Raw genomic sequence first — 18,144 nt, forward strand, 5'->3', positions numbered from 1 at the left:
TTTCATGGAAGACAATTTTTCCAAGGACGGGGGCGGGGTAGGGGGGGAAGGTTTCGGGATGATTCAAGCGCATTACATTTATTGTGCACTTTATTTCTATCATTATTACATCAGCTCCACCTCAGATCATCAGGCATTAGATCCCGGGGGGTTGGGGACCCCTGTTTTAGAGAATAATCACAAAGCACAGTAGTGATTTTCAAACTCCCCTGGGTGCCTGCTAAAAATGCAGATTTCTGGGCCCCATTCCAGAGATCAGTTTTGTCCGTCTGGATTGGAGCCTGGGAACCTGAATTATTAACCAGCCCCACTCCTCCCCCGCAGTGGTTCTGCTGCTGGAGGTCCACCGCTTTGCAGTTTTAAGGTGACAGACCAGACCACAGAGAGAAATTCTCTCTGGTCTCTTCCTGACACCCCATCCCTTGAGCCTTTGGAGAGGACATCTCTTCTCTGGGGTTCCCACTGAAATGGCAATATCAAGATCTCCCTGTCAGTTCCCCTAAAATTAAGTCTCAGGCGACCGCGTGGCCCAGCAGCTATTCTGCCAAGTCATTCATGTGATGTGCTGGCCCAGAGGGAGAGGGCAAGGCTCTTCTCCCTCTCGCTCTCCCGCTATCTCCGAGGACCTCTCAGGGCTGAGGCCCAGCGCCATCTCCCTCGCAGCTGCTGATGCATCCCTCTCCAAAAGATGCAGCAGCTCCACCTGCGGTTACATCTAAACGGGGGTTCCTGCTCACCGGGTGCACCTTCTTCATTACCCCCGCAACCCTCATCGAAAGCGACAGTGTGTAACATTTGAGTCGTCTCCATGGCAACCGACAGGGTGTCACACCGACATGGGATTACGACTCCACGGCGTGGGGATTCCAGAGAAGGGGTTGCGGGCGGCGCCCCCCTGCGCCCCAGACCCACACCCAAACTGCAGGGAAGGACCCCCTAGTCCTTCCCGCCTCGGTCCCCGGCCCCCAGCCCGACCTCTCCCGTTCAGCCGGCACAGTGAGGAGGAGAGGGGGGATGGGTTCTACGGGAGCCCCCCAACCTTACGGGGGAGGATGGTGGCGGGCCCGGCGGCCCCGGCCCACTCTAGTCGCGGAGCTCGAGCCGGAGCCCGAGCCCGCGCGGGGCGGGCTGCGCAGGGCCGGGAGCCGGGGCGGGAGCGGGCGGGCCCAGCGAGGGGCGTAAGTCCCACCTTCGGGGGCGGTGCCTGGCGCCGGGGAGTGTCAGGAAGAGGAAGAGCGCGGCCAGAGGCGGCGCGGGCGCGCGACTAGCAGGGCCCGGGGGCGAGCGCCGCGCGGGCCACCATGGCCACGGACGAGCTGGCCAGCAAGCTGAGCCGGCGGCTGCAGATGGAGGGCGAGGGCGGCGTCGAGGCCCCGGAGCAGCCCGGGCTGAACGGGGCGGCGGCGGCGGCGGGGGCGCCCGACGAGGCGGCCGAGGCGCTGGGCAGCGCGGACGAAGAGCTGAGCGCCAAGCTGCTGCGGCGCGCCGACCTCAACCAGGGCATCGGCGAGCCCCAGTCGCCCAGCCGCCGCGTCTTCAACCCCTACACCGAGTTCAAGGAGTTCTCCAGGAAGCAGATCAAGGACATGGAGAAGATGTTCAAGCAGTGAGTGCCCGCCCGACACGGTTCCCCACCCACCCCGAGAGCCGGCCTCGGCTCCCGAGCCCCCGAACCCTGGACCCCGCGCCGTCCCGGGACCCGTGCGGCCAGCCGAGCTCCCCGATCCCTGACACACCAGGGGCGGGGACCCCGGGCCCCTTCCAGCTAATCACGAGGCTTCGGGACCTCCTCCCTACCACGCATATGGGTCTGGGGACCCGCGGCCCCTGGCACGCGACCCCTCCTCACGGTGACGCTGCCCCCGATACACCGCACGCGCGCACGCGGAGTGGGGGACCCCGCGGCTCCTTCTAGATAAGAACAGGGGTCTGGAGGGTCCGGTTCTCTGGCCTTGTTAGTGATGCTTCTCCACACGCGCGCACACCGAGATTGAGGACCCCGTGGCCCCCTTTCCGCCTCCTCAGCTACTTGAATTCCCAACCCACCCCCAACAAACGCGGGTCTAAAACACCCACCCCACCCTCCAGCGCCTCAACAAAGGTGACCATTCCTTTCACTGGGGTCCTTTCATTTACTCTGCTTATCTCAGATCCCTCTCAACGTGGGTTCTGGGCCGAGACCCCTCCCCCGCGTCCCCTCCACTTATTCAGCATCTGCCAGCAAACTGTGTCAAAGACCCTTCGGCCCCTCCCACCTCTACCCTCATCCACTCCGTTAGCCAGGACCCCAACCCTTGACCCTCAGGTGATCTCCCCAGGGAGGGACCCCTTCCTCCCTGCCCCCCAACTCGGCAGGTATGTACACCCCCCCCCCCCGCAGCCACGTCCCTGCAGGGCCGAGTCCCCGCCTCCCTCCCCAGACCGTCCCTCCCTCCTCTTGCCCTCGCCACCCCGCTACACCCAGCAGCTTTGCGGTCACTGCCTCCCTGCTTTCTGTCAGAAGGCCCCATCTCTCCTTGCCTCCCTTCCCCCACTGCGTGCCCCCTTGCCTCCCCACGCAGGGTCCCTGACACCCCACACCTTCCTCCCTGACTTGGCTGGTAGCTCTCACCTCTGCCTTTACTCCATCCTTAAATTCCACACCCCATGCCCTCAGCAGGTTGGACAGGTCCTTCCTGGCCTCTGGGCTTCCCCCTCCCCCAACAAAAAAACTTTCAATCTCTGTGAAATGACTAGAGAGAAAGGCTTCCAGGTCCCCTTCTGGTCCAACCCTGCGTTCACCCAGTTGGAATTGAGATGGTCAGCCACGCTGCCCCACCCCGAGCAGCTGCGGGAGCCTGGGGCGGGGGTGAAGGTACTCAGCCCGCCTCCCTTTGGTATTCTTCCCTACCCACCTCCTGTTGCCCGTCCCCCCTGCCCCTGGCCCCTGGAGGGGAAAACAGCCCAGGGGTGTGATCTGGAGTAGATCTGAAAGTGGATCCAAAAGGTAGAACCGTCCTGAGGCCAAGTCTCAGGTGAGGGAGTCAGGAGGTCTGGCAGCCCAAGGTCGAGAGAGAGGGGTGCTGACCCCACCTTGGCTGGGACAGTGTGCCCGGGCCGCAAGCAGGAACCCCGGGGCCGGGCAGAGGGTTTTGCAACCCCCCAGCTTGAGAAAGGCTCTTTCCCACTCCTCACTGCTTGCTGTGACCGCTGCTTCTGCATTTGGCCCCAGTGCAGGGGAAGAGGCTTTTGGTTCTCAGACCTGGATGGCTGGGAGCCCCATGTTTTTCCGAGGGTCAGCCTGGGGTGGAACTGAGTCTTTAACCCCACTCCAGGCCTCTGCATGGAGAACCCTGGGCCTTGAGAAGCCTGCTTCTTTGGCTCCAGGGTCTTGTCTGGGAGTTCTTCTCAAGTTTCTTCCTGATAAAAGACTGGCCCTATCAGGAGAGCAGGAGTTCCAGGATCGCAGCCTCAATTGAGGGCAGTCGGAACTTCCTTATAGATTCTGCCCCCCGGGGAAGTACGAGGGAGATTATTCAAATGCGGCCACGATCCCTGCATTCTCAGTGCCGCAGGACTAAGGAGCTCCTCCATTCCTCCCAGCAGCCCCATGACATAGAACTGTCACCACCGTGGCGCAGTTGGGCAGTCTGGGCACAGAGCAGTTAGGTAACTTGCCAAGAATACACAGCTCAAAAATGATGGAGTCATAATCTAAACCCAGGTCTGTGACTCCAAAACCCATGTTCTTCCCTGCTGGGTTTCCCGTCGCAGACGTCTGCCTCCACGCGGGGAAGCACGCCCCGCCAACACCCGCATGGCTGATTTTCTACCACATGGACCCACCACCAGAGTCCTCCTTCTCTTAGGCTTCATCCCCTCTACGCCCGCCAAAAAAAAGAAGGAGCTGTTTGGAGAACCCAGACACACCAAATGAGCAGGGACTTGGGAGGCTGCAGCTTGGTTGGAAGGGGCGCGTAGCTAGGGGAATGGTCGTGAAGCTGCATCTGCAGAGCAAGCTCACTTTTTACAGAGGCTGTTTTGGCTGTTAGTTTGACGAGGGGTACTTTGTTGAAAATTGCGGGGAGCTGAACCCCTGGAAGCCCCCTCTTGGCACCACTACTGCTCGATGGGGTATTGGCAGGGGTGAGGGGGGCAGGAAGGGGTCAGGGAGCTTCTAGGGAAGGAAGTGCCACCGGCCGGGGGGCCCTGGCGTGGATGGAAGGCTGCAGATTTTGTATTCAAGGAAACAAGGCTTCACTGTGCCAGCTGAGCCCAGCCCAGCCGCGTCCCGGCTGTGAACAGCCAACAGACAGGCTCTCATGGAGGACAAAACCCGCGTTCTGCTTCTGCTGTCCAAGAGGTGCTGCAGCCTCCTGGGTCCAAGCCGGGCCCAAGGATCACAGCCGGGGCTCTGCTGGGACACTTCCACCCTGATCTGCAGCTCGCATGGCAGAGGGGAGGGGAGCCTGACCCCCCGGGAAGCCATCCACCAGAGCAGAGTGCAGGAGTTGGGAGAGGGCAGAGGGAGCGGAGAGCTGGACTTGTCTTGGAGGCCAGGAGCTGGGAAGTGGGGCTTTGTCGTGGCTCTGCCACTAAATTACCTAGTCTGCCTGCCCTCTCTGGGCCTCAGGCTTGCCACCTGTAAAAGGAGCCTGATGTATCTGATGATTCCCAAAGGCGATTCACCAATGACTTCCTTATTTCTGAGTGGTCCTGAACCCTCCCGGATGGCAGAACTGCCTTCCGGGGTCTTCCAGTGCATCCATTCAGTGATCATCAGCAGATACTTCCTAAGGATGGAGATGGAGGGAGAAGAGAGGGGGCAGCGGGAAGATAGACGGGCTCTCCGTCATCGCTGACCTCACGCTGCTGGTAGTTTCCATCTGGGAGAGACCTCCGGGGTTGTCACCAACGCTTCTCCCCCATTTTACAGAAGAGGAAACTGAGGCCCAGGAAGGTGTAGTGACATTCATGGGGAGGTTTTCAGTGGCTGAACCGGAGCATCCTTGTCTATACAATGGGAAAAGTGGTCCCTGCTTCTCGAGGTGGGACAGGGGGGAGGTGATGCACGCAGAGCTCTGGCACAGTGCCAGGCACCTGGAGGCGCCTGGACTCTCAGTCCTTCCTCCTCTTGCAGCCTCAGGCTGCACCCATCGCCTCTAATCCGACCCTCTCCCCTCCTCTGTCTGCCCATCCATCCAGGGCTGCTCTGGAACCCTCCAGGCAAGGGGCAGTGGTGTGGACCCAGAGGGCAGCCACCTCTGGCCTGGCAACAGCCTGCGTGGGGCTCTGTGGGGTGGTGTAAGCCGAGACCTGCCAGAGAGGAAGGCAGCCATGTAATTCTGAACCTGCCGTGGAATCCGAGGAAGATGTCCTAGTTCCCTGCCCTGCCCAGCCTCGTCCCCAGCCACTTCATCTCATGACCCCTTGCGTCAGAGAAGAGGGGGGCTTCCCTCTCTTCTTGCCACCTTGCCCTCCCCTCCTCTCCACCCGCTCCGCCTCCCTGGTGTCGCCTCAGGCTGTTGCAGCTCAGCAGCGCCACCCCCTCGTCCTTCCTGGAAGACTGTCTGGTGCAATGGTTAAGGGCAGGGCCTTTGGAGTCAGCCGCCCTGGGTTGGAATCCCAGCCTTGGGCCCTGGGGCAAGGCACGTAAACCCTTCTGAGCCCTGGTTCCTCACCCTGGAACAGGGAGAATAATAGAACCCACCTCACAAGGTTGTCATGAAGTGCCTGGCACAAAATAAGTACTTTCCGAGTTCCTGTCACCACCATCCCCAGCCCTGGTGGTGGTGCCTAGCACGGAGATCGCTCCACAGAAGCCACCGGCTGACTCCACTTACCCCCCACGGAGGTGCCCGGCCTGCCAGGCTGGCAAGAACCCTCTTGCTTTGGGCCGGAGTGACGGGGACCCAGCATGAGAACCTTCTTTCCCTCCTGCTGAACCAACACTTTGATTGACAGCTACATATGGCTTTGATAAATCACAAAAATGGGAAACCGACTTCATTATCACTTAATTACGTGGAAGGCAGGTGGCAGAAAAAAGGGCAGCGCAAACAGCAGCCCTGGGATGACACAAAACTAGGACTCCAGCGCCCGTCTGCCACCGTCCAGCTGGGTGACTCTGGACGGGGTGCTCCGCTTCTCAGAGCCTGTTTCCCCTGGGGCTGAAGAACCTGCCTGGTAAAGTCCTGAGGATTAAGTTTAAAAAGGTCCTGGGGAATTCCCTGGAGGTCCAGTGGTTAGGACACCGCCCTTTCACTGCCGAGGGCCCACGTTCAATCCCCGGTCGGGGAACTAACAAGCCTGACGGTGCAGCCAAAAAAAAAAAAAAAAAAAAAAAGTCCTGAGCCTTTGTAAAGAGCCCACCATTGTGTCTGGTCTGTGGGCTATTAAAAACATAGACGATGATTTTGAAAAGCTTCAAGTCCACTCCTCTGATCACATTTTATTAAGTTTCTGTGTGCAAGGTCCAGAGAATTAAGGGAAAAATAGAGTTCCTGCCCTCGAGAAGCTTAAAGTCTCACGGAGAGCAGTGGCATAGAGGGGTCTTTGGGGGGATAGAGAGGATGGGCCCGCCGGGCTGGAAACGGCAGGCTCCATTTCTTTATTTCTATGACGAGGAGTGGAAGTTCTCCTGAGGGATGCCATGCCGACGGCCCTCCACAGCCAGCCCCCTGCCGCCACGCCCTCTCCTAGTTAAATGGAGCCACCAGGCCCAGTTGAGCCTGGTGTGTTATTTCAGGAACTGAACTTCATCCTCACACCAGCCCAGTGAGGTGGGTGCTGTCATTATCCCCATTTGCCAGATGAGGAAAGCAAGGCTCGAGGTTATAATAAGTGGCAGGGCCAGGATTAGAACCAGGTCTGCCTACTGGGAGCTCCCAAGGCCAAGTGAGGGCTGCGTTTATGGCTGGGGGACAGGAGGAGTCCCAGAGCCTTGGCAGTGGTCGGGGGAGTCCTCTGGGGGTTCAGAGGTTGGGCCCTTCCCCCTGCAGCAGCCAGGAGCCTGCCTTTCTGGGGAGAAGCCCCACCCCTGGGGAGGGAGGATTTCCCGAGCCTCGGGCCTGTCCTCTGCTCTCCTACTTCCCTTCTGATTCTGAGTCACCTCTCCTTTCCCTCCCCCCAGGGACTTTTGGTTCCCTTTTGGTTTGCACCTTCCGGCCTTCTCTCCTCTGTGCCTCTGGGTTCAGGGCCTGGCTTCAGCTGTAGGAGACCCAGCCCTGCTGCCTGGGCCCCTTTCTGCAGGGCCAGCGCAGCCAGGGGCAGAGTCGCCCTGTGGCCTCAGCAGGGACAGTCCCCACAGCCTCCAGCAGCCGAGTTCCCTCTGACTGGCCAGCAGCCTGCCCCTCGGCAGACTTCTGCTTTTCAAGGTCTCTAGAGAAACGAGGGTTCCGGTCCAGAAAGGTGCAGCCGGACGGAGCCGGGCCCAGGGACTCCTGAGCTGTGCGGAGACAGAGGGCCGCTGTGGCCTCTCCATCCCAGGCACTTTGCCCCTTGTTTAATCCTGTCTCAACATCCTGGAAGATGGTCATCACCCCTTTCATAGATAAGAATACTGGGTCTCAGAGAGGTTTCCGTGACTTGAGGAGTGGAGACGACAGGATTTGAACTAGGGTCCTTCTGACTCCCAAGTCCCTTGCTCCCATGGGACCGGAGGAGAGCAGCATCGGCGTCACCCGGGAGCTTGTTAGAGAAAGCTCAGATGCTCAGGCTCCACCTCAGGCCTACTGGATGGGAATCTGCATTCTAACAAGGCTCACCAGGTGTGCGCATTAAGGGGTAAGAAGCACTGGGCCACCCCATAGCCGTCTCCCTGCCACGTTACTTAGTCTGGGCAGTGAGGGGAAAACAAGAGGGAAGATCAAGTTAAATAGTAAACACTGGGTTATATTAGACATTCAATGAATGTTCTTTGCAATCACTATTATAATAATAATTATTGTTAAGTGCAGGCAGGGAAGGAGGCAGCACAGGGGAGAACCGAGGGGAGACCCACTGCTGAAACTACATGTGGACGGAGCTGCCCTCCCAGGGTGGGCTCAGCATGAGGTGCTTGAACTTGAGGTCCCCAAGTCCTGACAGCGCCCAGCAATTGCCATCAGCCTAGGAGGCCCCCACTTGATCCTTGGACTTACTGGAAAGCTGTGGAGGAGGCGTGAGCACCCCCCCCCCCCAGCCACACACTCACCCATATGCACTCACACACCCTCTCCTTGGCTGACACAGGGCAACAGATCAAGTGTCAGACTCTGCAGATAGGACTGGAGGAAGTGGTGAGAGGCTGGGCTTTCCCCTCATGAGTCAGGCAGTCTGGGGGTGGGACAGTGCAGGAACGGATGGGCACTGCCGGCCGTCATCACCGAGCCTGTGGGCGTCCACCTGCACCTGCCTGTAACAGCTAGCAAGGCCAGAATTTCCCTGTTGTCCAGAACTTTCCTGCCCCAAGCGACCTGCCTTCCCATTTTGCAGGACAAAGAGTAGAGGCCTAGGAGACTCTGGGGCCTCCCCAGATAGGATGGGGGAAGACCAGGTCTGTGAATGCTGAGAACAAAGCCAGGTGGGCCTGGGGGCTCAGTGGTCCATAAACACCACTCTCTCCAGCTGTCTGTCCTCCTGGGGACCCCCATGGGCAGAGGGGCCATCAGCAAAGGCCTGGGATGGGAACTAGAAGGGAGAGAATTGGGGTCCCCTATGCTCCCAAATCAACTGTTCCCACCCTCCCCTTGTGCAGCAGCTGTGATAACTCCTCCTCACTCTGCTATCAGACTGTACAGCACAGCTGGCGGGTGGGGAGGGTCGTGCGTGAGGAGCAACTTTCTAATAGTTCCAAAGCCAAAATGTGCTGCTTTGGGTAAGCAGTGAGCTTCGCATCCTTAGAGGTATTCAAGATGCCAAGCAGGAAAACTGCATTGTGTATCTGACCCTCATGAATGGCTAAATGAGGTGGCCTCCAGTATCCTTCCCAACCTGAGTTTCTTTGGTGCAGGGTCTGTAGGCATCAGGACATAGCATAGTAGTTAAAAGCACATGTTTTTCATCAGGTCAGGGTTCTGATCCCAGGTGTGCCCTTGTCGGCTATAGTCTTGGCCAAGTCACTTTCTCCCTGAGCCTCAGTCTCCTCGTCTGTAGTATGGGGATATTTATGCCTGCTTCACTGAGTTCCTGTGAGGATCTGATACAACACACTTGGCACGGTGCCTGGCACATAGTAAGTGCCCAGCCAAGAGCAGCCACTAGTGATAATATTGTTAGGAAATGAGGGCAAGCCCTGCACACTGTAGGAGCCGGCCGCTGCTCACCCCCATATCTCCGGGTTATCATAACCGGGGGAGGAGGAGCCGTCAGCCGGATGGGACCTGCAGCCCAAAGGGGCAAAGTCTGCCTGGGTGGTGGCCGCTGCTCCACTTTCAAGGGCAGATGGGAGGGGATTTCGTCACCAGCATCCGGGAGGGCAGCTGCTGAGCCCTCTCCGTCGAGAACTATTCAGGGGGAGGCTCGGGGGGAGGCGGGTAGGAATGTGGGCACAGCACCAGGTGCAGCAGCCTCCCTCCAATGCTGGAGAAAAGTGCTGAGCTCCCAGCCCAGGAGCTTTGTTGTCAGTCCTGCCAGATGGAACTGGCCCTCCCAGGCAGGCCCCAAGCCTCTCCTCTCAGCCCAGTCTCCCCCAGCCCTGCAGGCTTGAGAATCTGGGACCCTCCATGGGACCTCCTTCCCAAGAAGAAAGCAGGCAGGCAGGGAGGAAAGCTTACAACTTTGGGAATCTTGCTTTTCTCCAGCTGTGTGACCCTGGGCTGCTTGCTACCCACTCTGGGCCCCAATTTCCCTACATGACATGAAGGGGGTAGACCAGGCATCCAGGCGGATCTTGGGTACGGACTCTTTTCCTGGATCCTCTGAGCTACCTGCAACCTCAGCTCCAGCTCAGGGAGAGGGCTGAGGGAAGAGAGGCTGTCCCCAGTCAGGGATATATGCCTGTTTCCAAGCATCTTAGAACACCCTTCTCTCCTGGGTTGCTAGTCGTCCTCCTCCTGGTGGCACAGTGACAGTCTCCCCCTTTGTCACTTCCCTCCCTGTCAGAGGAGGAACAAGAGAGTAATCCAGGACCGAGGCTTCTCTCTCTCTCTGCCCAGCGAGAGAGCAAAAGATTCTGTCCTGCTGTCTCTTCACCTCCCCAGGTGGCGGGGTCCTTGAATCAGGCCTAATGGGGGTGGGGGAGGGAAGTAGGGGGACCTTCAGAGAAGATGCTGGAGGGACCTCTGGGTCATCGTGTCCACTCCCCGCCTCCAGGCCAGTCTACAACAAGCATTTCCTCCCCGCCATGCACCATCAGGACTGGTGCCTGAGGGAGAAATTGTATTTTTTACCATTATTATTCTCATTCTCAACACCATTTTTATATTATATGTGCAAAGTACTTAACTAGTATCTGGCACATAAAAAGTTCTCAATAGCCACTGTTCTAAAGAAATTGCAGGTTTCAAGTACGTACTATGTACTAGGCATTTTACATCCACAAATCCTAAAGGTAGATGTTACCGATAATAATAACTTAGTAGCAGTAGTACTGTAGTTAGCGTGTAATGATTAAGTACTTATTGTGGGCCAGCCTCTGTGCTAAGAATCTACGTGGATCGTCTCTTAACTCTTGCCGCAAGCCTGGGATGGGTCTGAGCTCCATGGTGTAAATGGGGGAATTGAGGTTCATAGGGTCTTGGGACTTGAGCAGAGTCACCTAGCCAGCAGGTGGCAGAGCTGGGGTTTGGACTCAGGTTAGTCTCAGCAGAGCTGCTGTGAGCACAAACCTCCAGGGTTTACCCAGGAACCTGGCTGGTCCAATGACCCAGAGCCCACCCACGTCACAGCCCAGGGCACATGGTAGGTGTCCACTCCCCCGGGTGTCTTGCGGGAACAACCCCCTCCAGTGTGGCCAGCCCCTGCATTGTCCCCCTGGGGGCAGGAGCCCGGAACCAGTAATTGATTGATGCTTGATTGACACAGGCAGCGGTTCACGCCGCGGTTTGAGCTGCAGCCCAGCCAGGCCTGGGAGCTGCCAGAGACCGAGATCCAGAGCCCAAGTTTCTGTCCAAGTTTGGACACTTTATCTGCACTTCCTCTGAAACTGAGCCACCCCTGGCTGCAGGAGTAACCCATGAGCAGTAAATAAAGCTGAGGCTCAGGAGAGGCAGGTGGGGCGGTAGAGAGAGTAGAGTGTGGGAATCACAGGGATGGGCGTCTGAACCCTTGGCCAGTGACCAAAGCTCTCCAGCCCCTGTCCCCTAATCAGTCACATGGGGACATAACTCTGACACCCCCAGGATTGCTGAGCGCAGAGATTGTAAAGAGAAAATGCCTGGCACATAGTAGGAGCTTTATAAAAGTAACGAAGTCTCGTGATAGTGCTGGTAGCTGCAGTTTCTGGAGCCAGCGCTGTGCTAAGTGCTTGTCACGTGTGAACGTACTCAGTCCTCGCAGTGACCTTACGAAAGAGTCACCATCATACCAGGGGTTCTCGGCCTTGGCTGGAGGCTCGATGACACAGTCTCCTGGAACCCAGGCAGTCTGCTCCAGCCCTGACATGTCATCATTGGAGCCCGAGTTCAGAAAGAGGCGGGGGCTTTGTCTTCCTCAGGGACGCTGAGGAGCGGCATCCGTGTGACTTGCCCCGGGAAAGACTGACTCCCTCACCTGGCCACGCTCCAGGGCTGCTCCAGTACCGGTCACTAAGGCTCGTGCAGCAGCCACCCAGCCCCTAACCACTGGCAAACAGGCTCCAAAGATGGAAGGGGGGGCTCCGCTGTGCCCCCCACAGGGCCCCTCCAGCTCTAAGCAGAGCCTGGACCACGGGATCGTTGGCCTCCCTGACTCTCCCGAGTCCCACAACCCTCCACCACATCCTCTCGCATCTGCTTCTGCCTCGGCTGCGGCCACTGCTCCCACCCCGGCCCCTTTCACCCTGTGGTGGGGGAAAAGGTCTCAGGACCCTGTGTTCCCTGCAGGGTTCCCAGAGACCTATCTTCCCTGTGCTGCATCACTTCCAACCACTGACTCACTTGCTCGTGAACTATTTTTACCCCTTGCACAAATGCTCTGCTCGGCACTCCAGGCAGATGTCTCTGTCCTGCTGGCAACCCCAGGACATGGGGGGGGCGGGGCCCAGCAAATGTGCAGGTTTATGAGCCCTACTGATGTGGGGTAGAAGCCCAGCCCCTTCCTTTACTGCTGTGTGACCTTGGGCAGGCCACTTAACCTCTCTGAGCTTCCATTATAAAAGAAGGTTATTATGAAGATTAAGTAAAATAAAGTATGGAAATTTCCCAGCACAAAGATAGATTTCAAAAAGTGGTTGCTGTCAGATGTCCATAGTCGTGTGAAGCTTATGTGTAATTAGAGATGGGGGAAGGGAATTGGGAAGCCCTGTAGAGGCCACAGGAATGAGATGTGTGTTTATGTAGGAACTCCAAGTCTCCAGGAAGTTTCTGGAACTCAGCCCCTGTATGTCATACTGCTGTCACCAGCGCTGCCACCCAGCCATCTTGAGGCCTCGGGGACTGCACAAGGTTCTTTAGGCTCAGAAGGCCCATTTGGCCAGCGCTGAGATGACTCTCCCCAGCCCACCAGGAGACAGGGCGGTTGCTTGGTTCGCCTGATAAGAGGCCTGGCTGGGCCGTGGGAACAGCACCCACATCTGCCATGCTGTGTGCTCCCGGCACGAGCAGCACCTCCCCAGCCAGGGGACGGGCCTGGAGCCCAGCTCTGACCCAAGCTCTTACCACAAGGAAGCCAGTCGAGTGAGCCGTTTAGACTCTGCCCCTCACCCTGTCCCTCTCTCTGCCAGGCTGTTGGTGGTAGGAAAAGAGACCTGAAATGTGCAGGGCAGAGGCACGGTCATCACGTAATCACTGTTCCAGGTCTTTCCAGCCACCCAGCTGGATCCCCGCCGCTCACTGCAGGCACCCTGCACAACTTGTTCCCAGAACACACCCCAGGCCACCTTCCAGAAAACTAGAAGTGGCCCCTCCCTCCTGTGACCTCTGGCCCTACCCTGAGACATGTGGTACCTTCTGCTTCCCTCCTGGGTGGAGGGAGAGGGGGAGAGATGGAACCAAGATGCTTCCCTCCTGGAACAGGGAGAGGGGGAGAGATGGAGCCAAGATGTCCCTCGAGTGCCTGTGGAGGTACCTGGAGATGTTCAGTGAGTTCTAACATCAGGGCCTACCGTCCCAATCCTCACCCCCAAGGTATTGTAAATTCTCCCTCCCTGCTTATTCACATCTCATTCAGTAGAGAGGGGCTGTGGTTTCCGCTTCCTTGTGTAGCAGGTAAATTTGGCCAAAAGTTAGCACTGTTCAACATGTAGGAGGCTGCCAGGTCATGTGGTGAGCTCCCCATCATCAGAGGTAACCAAGCAGTAGCTGGGCCTCGAATCGGGATTCCACCTGGGCCGAGGTCCTCTCCAGCTGTGATAAGATGATGTGTTGGTGGGAGGTAACTTTTGAGCCCCCAGGCTTCTTTTACTCTGGCTTATGACCACCCTGGTCAGGTATGAGGTGGCAGGATGTCCTTAGGCCTCTCCCTTTGTGCTCACAGGTACGATGCCGGCCGTGATGGCTTCATTGACCTGATGGAGCTAAAGCTCATGATGGAGAAACTTGGAGCCCCCCAGACCCACCTGGGCCTGAAAAACATGATCAAGGAGGTGGATGAGGACTTTGACAGCAAGCTCAGCTTCCGAGAGGTGAGCCCCACTCCCCGTGGGGGGCAACACCGGGGGGTGGGGAGAAACTAACCCCTCTTTGTCACTGAGCGACTTTGTCTGTGAACAGCCACTGTTGAGTGGCTGAGAGTTGGCTGAGTGAGGTTTCAGCGGATCCTAGAACAGGTACCTGGGGAGGTTCTGAGATACCTAAGTGAGAAGGAGGCACATCCATTCCTTCATGCAGTGAGCACTTATGGAGTGACTTCTGTATACCTGACCCTGTGTGGGCTGTGAGAGTACAGAGAAAGGCCCTGTGCTCCGGGGGTCCTGGCGTGTAGAGGGGGAGATGCTCAGAGAGTGAAATAACAGGATGCTGTGATTCAGGAGAAGAGGGGACAGATGAAGGAGGGACATGCACTGCGGGTCCGAGAGGAGCCGGGCGCTGAGCCGGGTGACTTCACACTCCGAATCTCACTCAGGCCTCACTCTGAGACAGGAGCCACGAACCAGCCTGTTTGCTGGAGGAGGAAGCAGAGGCTCAAGGCCAGAGAGCAAGGGCACTGGTCCCCGGGCAGCATAGGGTTAAATGCCAGAGGTGGCCTCTGGAGAGTCAAGGCTCAGGCTGGGCCTTGGAGAACTAGCAGGAAGCACAGAAGAGGCAGGGAGAGAGAAGGGGTGGGGGAGGCGCCTGGGGGAGCCAAGTCCCAAGGAGGAAGGTGCGAGCAGCACACGATGATGGTTTGGAGTCCGGACCTGGGTTCAAATGCTTCCTCCATCGCTTTCTGGTGCTGAGATTGGGGCAGGTTTTTTCTTGCCTCTGAGCCTTCCTCGCTCTGTAAAACGGGCAGAGTCATGTACCTTTAGGACTCAGTAAATGGAATTTAGAGCGGATTGGTTTGGGGAACAGTGGAAACAAAGGTAAGAGGTAGGTTGAGGCTTTTAACGGGAGCTGAGTGTGGGCAGAGCAGCCTGCAGTAGCCCCAGTCCTGGGGGGGGCAGGAGACAGGTCACCTAGCCTCCCATCGTACAGATGGGCAAACCAAGGCCCAGAGAGGGAGGGAAGCGACAGCCTGTGCAGGACACAGAGCACGGAGGACAGAGAGCCCAGACCTCCAGCTCCCAGGCCTGTGAGTACCGCCTTTCCGGGGAGGCCTGCAGCTGGCCCCGGGTGTGGCCAGGCTCTGGCCCCTTTCCCTCTCTCCCTGACAACATCAGTGTTCTGTTCTCCCTGCTGCAGTTCCTCCTGATTTTCCGCAAGGCAGCGGCTGGGGAGCTGCAGGAGGACAGCGGGCTGCACGTGCTGGCCCGCCTCTCCGAGATCGATGTGTCCACCGAGGGCGTCAAGGGGGCCAAGAGCTTCTTTGAGGCTAAGGTAAGGAATGGGAGGAGGTGTGGAGCCCCAGGTGGGGTTGCCCTGACCCCCGCTCGAGGACAGGTGTGGCCGGGGTACACCGGGACCCTGAGTTAGCTCAGCACGTCCCCTTCCTGTCCCTGCTGAGACCGCAGACAGGAGGTGGGGAGCTGACGCCCCTCCTGGGTCGGTCAGGGCCCACGGCGCTCCTGGCTTCCGTCCCCTCCCGTCCAGCCTGTGATCCTTTCCAGCTTCTCTTTCTCTCCCTGCCCCAGAGGTGGGTGAGGGAGGGGTGTGTACTCTTGAAGAGGTGACAGGGGCCGCTTTGAGCTGCCCCAGCCCTGTACCCGGAGCCGCTACCCGCAAAGGACTGGGCCTTAAAGAGGGGGCCCGGGAGACAGGAAGCAGGCCCAGAAACACAGCACTGGCTTCCGGGGCCTCTCGGAGACACTAGCCCCGCCAGCCCCAGCCGGGAGGGAGTATGAGGGGCCCCAGAGGCCACCGCCGTGCACAGTACCCTCCCCTTTCAGCACACGCTCAGTTGGAGGGGACAAGTATGGTTCCTGGATCCTGCCCTCCCCGGGCCCCAGGGCCCCTGCCTGTTCTTGCTTCTCCCCCTCCCCATGGTAGCTAAGAACATTCCTTCTAGAGGCCTCCTCCCACCTCCCTCTGGGCTTCTAGGGTTGATGGGACGTTTCCGGGTTCATCAGTGGGACCAGGTGTGCGTCTGGGCTTCCCAGGACAGGGGACAGGATAAGAATAGCAGCTTCAGAAGCTCGCATTTACAGGACCCGTGCTCTGCAGCAGCTACTGAATATGTCTTCTCTCTTTCAATCCTCCCAACGTATCCATGAGGTCGCAGTTATTGAGCGCCAGGCTCTAAGTGGAAAAACTGAGGCTCAGAGAGGGGACTGAAGTGCCTGGCCCAGGACCAGGCTAGTGGGAAGCAGAGCTGTGTGTGCGTAGGGGAGGGGGACAGCGGAACCAGAAGAGACCCCGGAGAGAGCCCCCTCCGGCCCTGAGCCACCTCTTCCCCCGACCCCACCCCAGGTCCAGGCCATGAACGTGTCCAGCCGCTTCGAGGAGGAGATCAAGGCGGAGCAGGAGGAGAGGAAGAAGCAGGCAGAGGAGATGAAGCAGCGGAAGGCGGCCTTCAAGGAGCTGCAGTCGACCTTCAAGTAGCGAGGCTGCGCCCCACCGCCTGGCCCCGGCCCCGGCGCCCCGTCCTGCTGGCGAGGGTGGCGAGGGCCGGCGGACCGAAGGCCAAGCCTGGTCCTCGGCTCTGTCTGAAGGGACCGTGCTAAAAAGCTACACGTGTCTGTGAACGAGCCGGCTGAGGGGTCTCCCGGAGCGGCCCGGCCTCTCCCCGCTCCCTTCCGCTGTTCCTGAGGCCCTGACACCAGCCGCCTCCCTGCCTGGCCCAGCCCTCCCTGGCCAGTCCTGCACCTCTCGCCTCCTGGCCGCCCACTGCCTGCTCCAGCCGCTCTGCTCCCGGCTCTAGGGCGCCCCCTGCCGGTGGGCTGCTGCACACACACTCCTCTCCTCCCTGTGCCTCTCGCTTTCCACCTCCTCCTACCCCCGCAGAGACCACCTGCCCTTAACCCACAGGCTGCACTTGCCCCTGGGGCCCTCGAGCGCCCCCCCTTGATTGGGGGAGCAACAGATGGCAAGAATCGTGGCCGGCCCCATAGAGCTGATTGGTGGCACCCGGGCTCCCCATCACCAGCACCTGTTCCTCTGGCCCCGCCTCCTCTCTCTGCTGGAATCAAGGGGGGGCTTCTATCTTGGCGAGGGGACCCAGGCCCCTGGCACCCCATGCTGGCAGGGAGACCCCAGCTCTCTGGGGCCCAGCCAGGCAGGGTGAAGGGGCAGCTGTGCCAATCTACCTCACGGGCCCACACTCTGCCGGCCATGCCATGGATTGTGGGCAGGGAAGGCTCTGGGGGCAGAAACACCAGTCCCTGGTTCCCCCCCCCCTTTCCCTGGCCCAGAACAGCCTGAGGGTCTCTGGAGAGAGGAGGGTGGGGAGGAGGGATTGGCCCCTTCATAGGGAAGGAAACCAGCACGTCTCCATTCTCCAGGAGGCGTCCAAGAAGTGCTTTAAGTGGTTTGCACGGACCAGGTGGTGGGGAGCAGGGGGCCTGGCTCGGCTCTTTCACGCCATCCTTCCCCAAGTGACATTCACCGCCTTGTCACCAGCAACGGGACCTGTCCTGTCACACCCACCCCCTGAGGGAGCATGGGGAACCCAGCCCTCCCCGTGCCCATCCCCAGATGGGCTGTGGCCAAGCCTGTGCCACCGGCCCGGCCCTACGCGGCTCCCGATGTGCTCGCTCACGTGTGTGCGTGTCTGTGTGTACGTGCGTCTGTGTCCATTGCTGTGTCGTGAAGCTGTGCCCGTCCCCCAGTCCAAACAAGTGAATGGCCACTGAGGCCACAGTTATGCAACTTTCAGTGTGTGTTGTGACAGCGTCACTGCTTTTTAAACTCGGTAACTCTTTATTTTAGTAAAATGCCCCAAGAGTCCACAAAACTCCTGTTGGACTTGCAGAGTTGGACTTGCAGAGGTTTTATTTTTTTGGCCTTAGAATCTGCAGGAATTAGGAGGTACTGACCCCAGTGCAGCAGCCTTGGCCCTGGATTGCGTTTGCCTTAGCGGATATGTTTATACAGATGAATATAAAAAGTTCTTTTTCTTTTGGCTTATTGCTTTTTTTTTTCTCTCTTCCCTTCTCACCAAAAAAGAAAAAGGAAAAAAAAAAAAAAAAGGCTACTTCTTCATTCGGTGGTACGATTATTTTTTTTAACTAAAATAAGATAAAATTCTATATTCTTATGTGTGTGTGGTTCTTGTTGGGGTGGGAGAGGGGAGGGGCTGGGAAAGGAGCGGACAGGATGAGGGACAGGATGAGGTCACCTGGGTGCTGGGGCAGCATTGGCTCAGGTGGCTCCCATGTCATTTCAGAAGCCAGGGAGAAGAGGGGCTCTTCCTAATGGGAGGTTGAGTTTGATGTTCGCCTGCTGTCACCAGGGGCTAGTCTAAGCTCTTTACATATAACAACTCATTTCATCTGCACAGCCAGCCCAGGAGGGGGCTGGGGGTGCTGTGTTA

At 58.4% G+C, this 18,144-nt stretch overlaps 1 protein-coding gene across 1 annotated transcript; it reads left to right on the plus strand.

The window, feature by feature from the left end:
• The first annotated feature begins 1,219 nt into the window (after nucleotides 1–1,219).
• Nucleotides 1,220–17,864, plus strand: EFHD2 (EF-hand domain family member D2). The gene is made up of 4 exons (XM_059913916.1): nucleotides 1,220–1,606; nucleotides 13,573–13,720; nucleotides 14,919–15,053; nucleotides 16,083–17,864. Exons 1-4 carry the CDS (start codon nucleotides 1,302–1,304, stop codon nucleotides 16,212–16,214), a joined length of 720 nt encoding a protein of 239 aa, XP_059769899.1. The 5' UTR covers nucleotides 1,220–1,301; the 3' UTR covers nucleotides 16,215–17,864.
• The last annotated feature ends 280 nt before the right edge of the window (nucleotides 17,865–18,144 follow it).

This window comes from Balaenoptera ricei, chromosome 1, assembly GCF_028023285.1.
Source record: "Balaenoptera ricei isolate mBalRic1 chromosome 1, mBalRic1.hap2, whole genome shotgun sequence".
NCBI classification, from domain to species: Eukaryota; Metazoa; Chordata; class Mammalia; order Artiodactyla; family Balaenopteridae; genus Balaenoptera; species Balaenoptera ricei.

Coding starts and splice junctions, on each gene's coding strand:
- EFHD2 (XM_059913916.1), top strand. CDS start 1,302: ATGGCCACGGACGAGCTGGCCAGCAAGCTGAGCCGGCGGCTGCAGATG. Junction 13,721..14,918: donor GCAAGCTCAGCTTCCGAGAG/GTGAGCCCCACT, acceptor TCCCTGCTGCAG/TTCCTCCTGATTTTCCGCAA. Junction 15,054..16,082: donor AGAGCTTCTTTGAGGCTAAG/GTAAGGAATGGG, acceptor ACCCCACCCCAG/GTCCAGGCCATGAACGTGTC.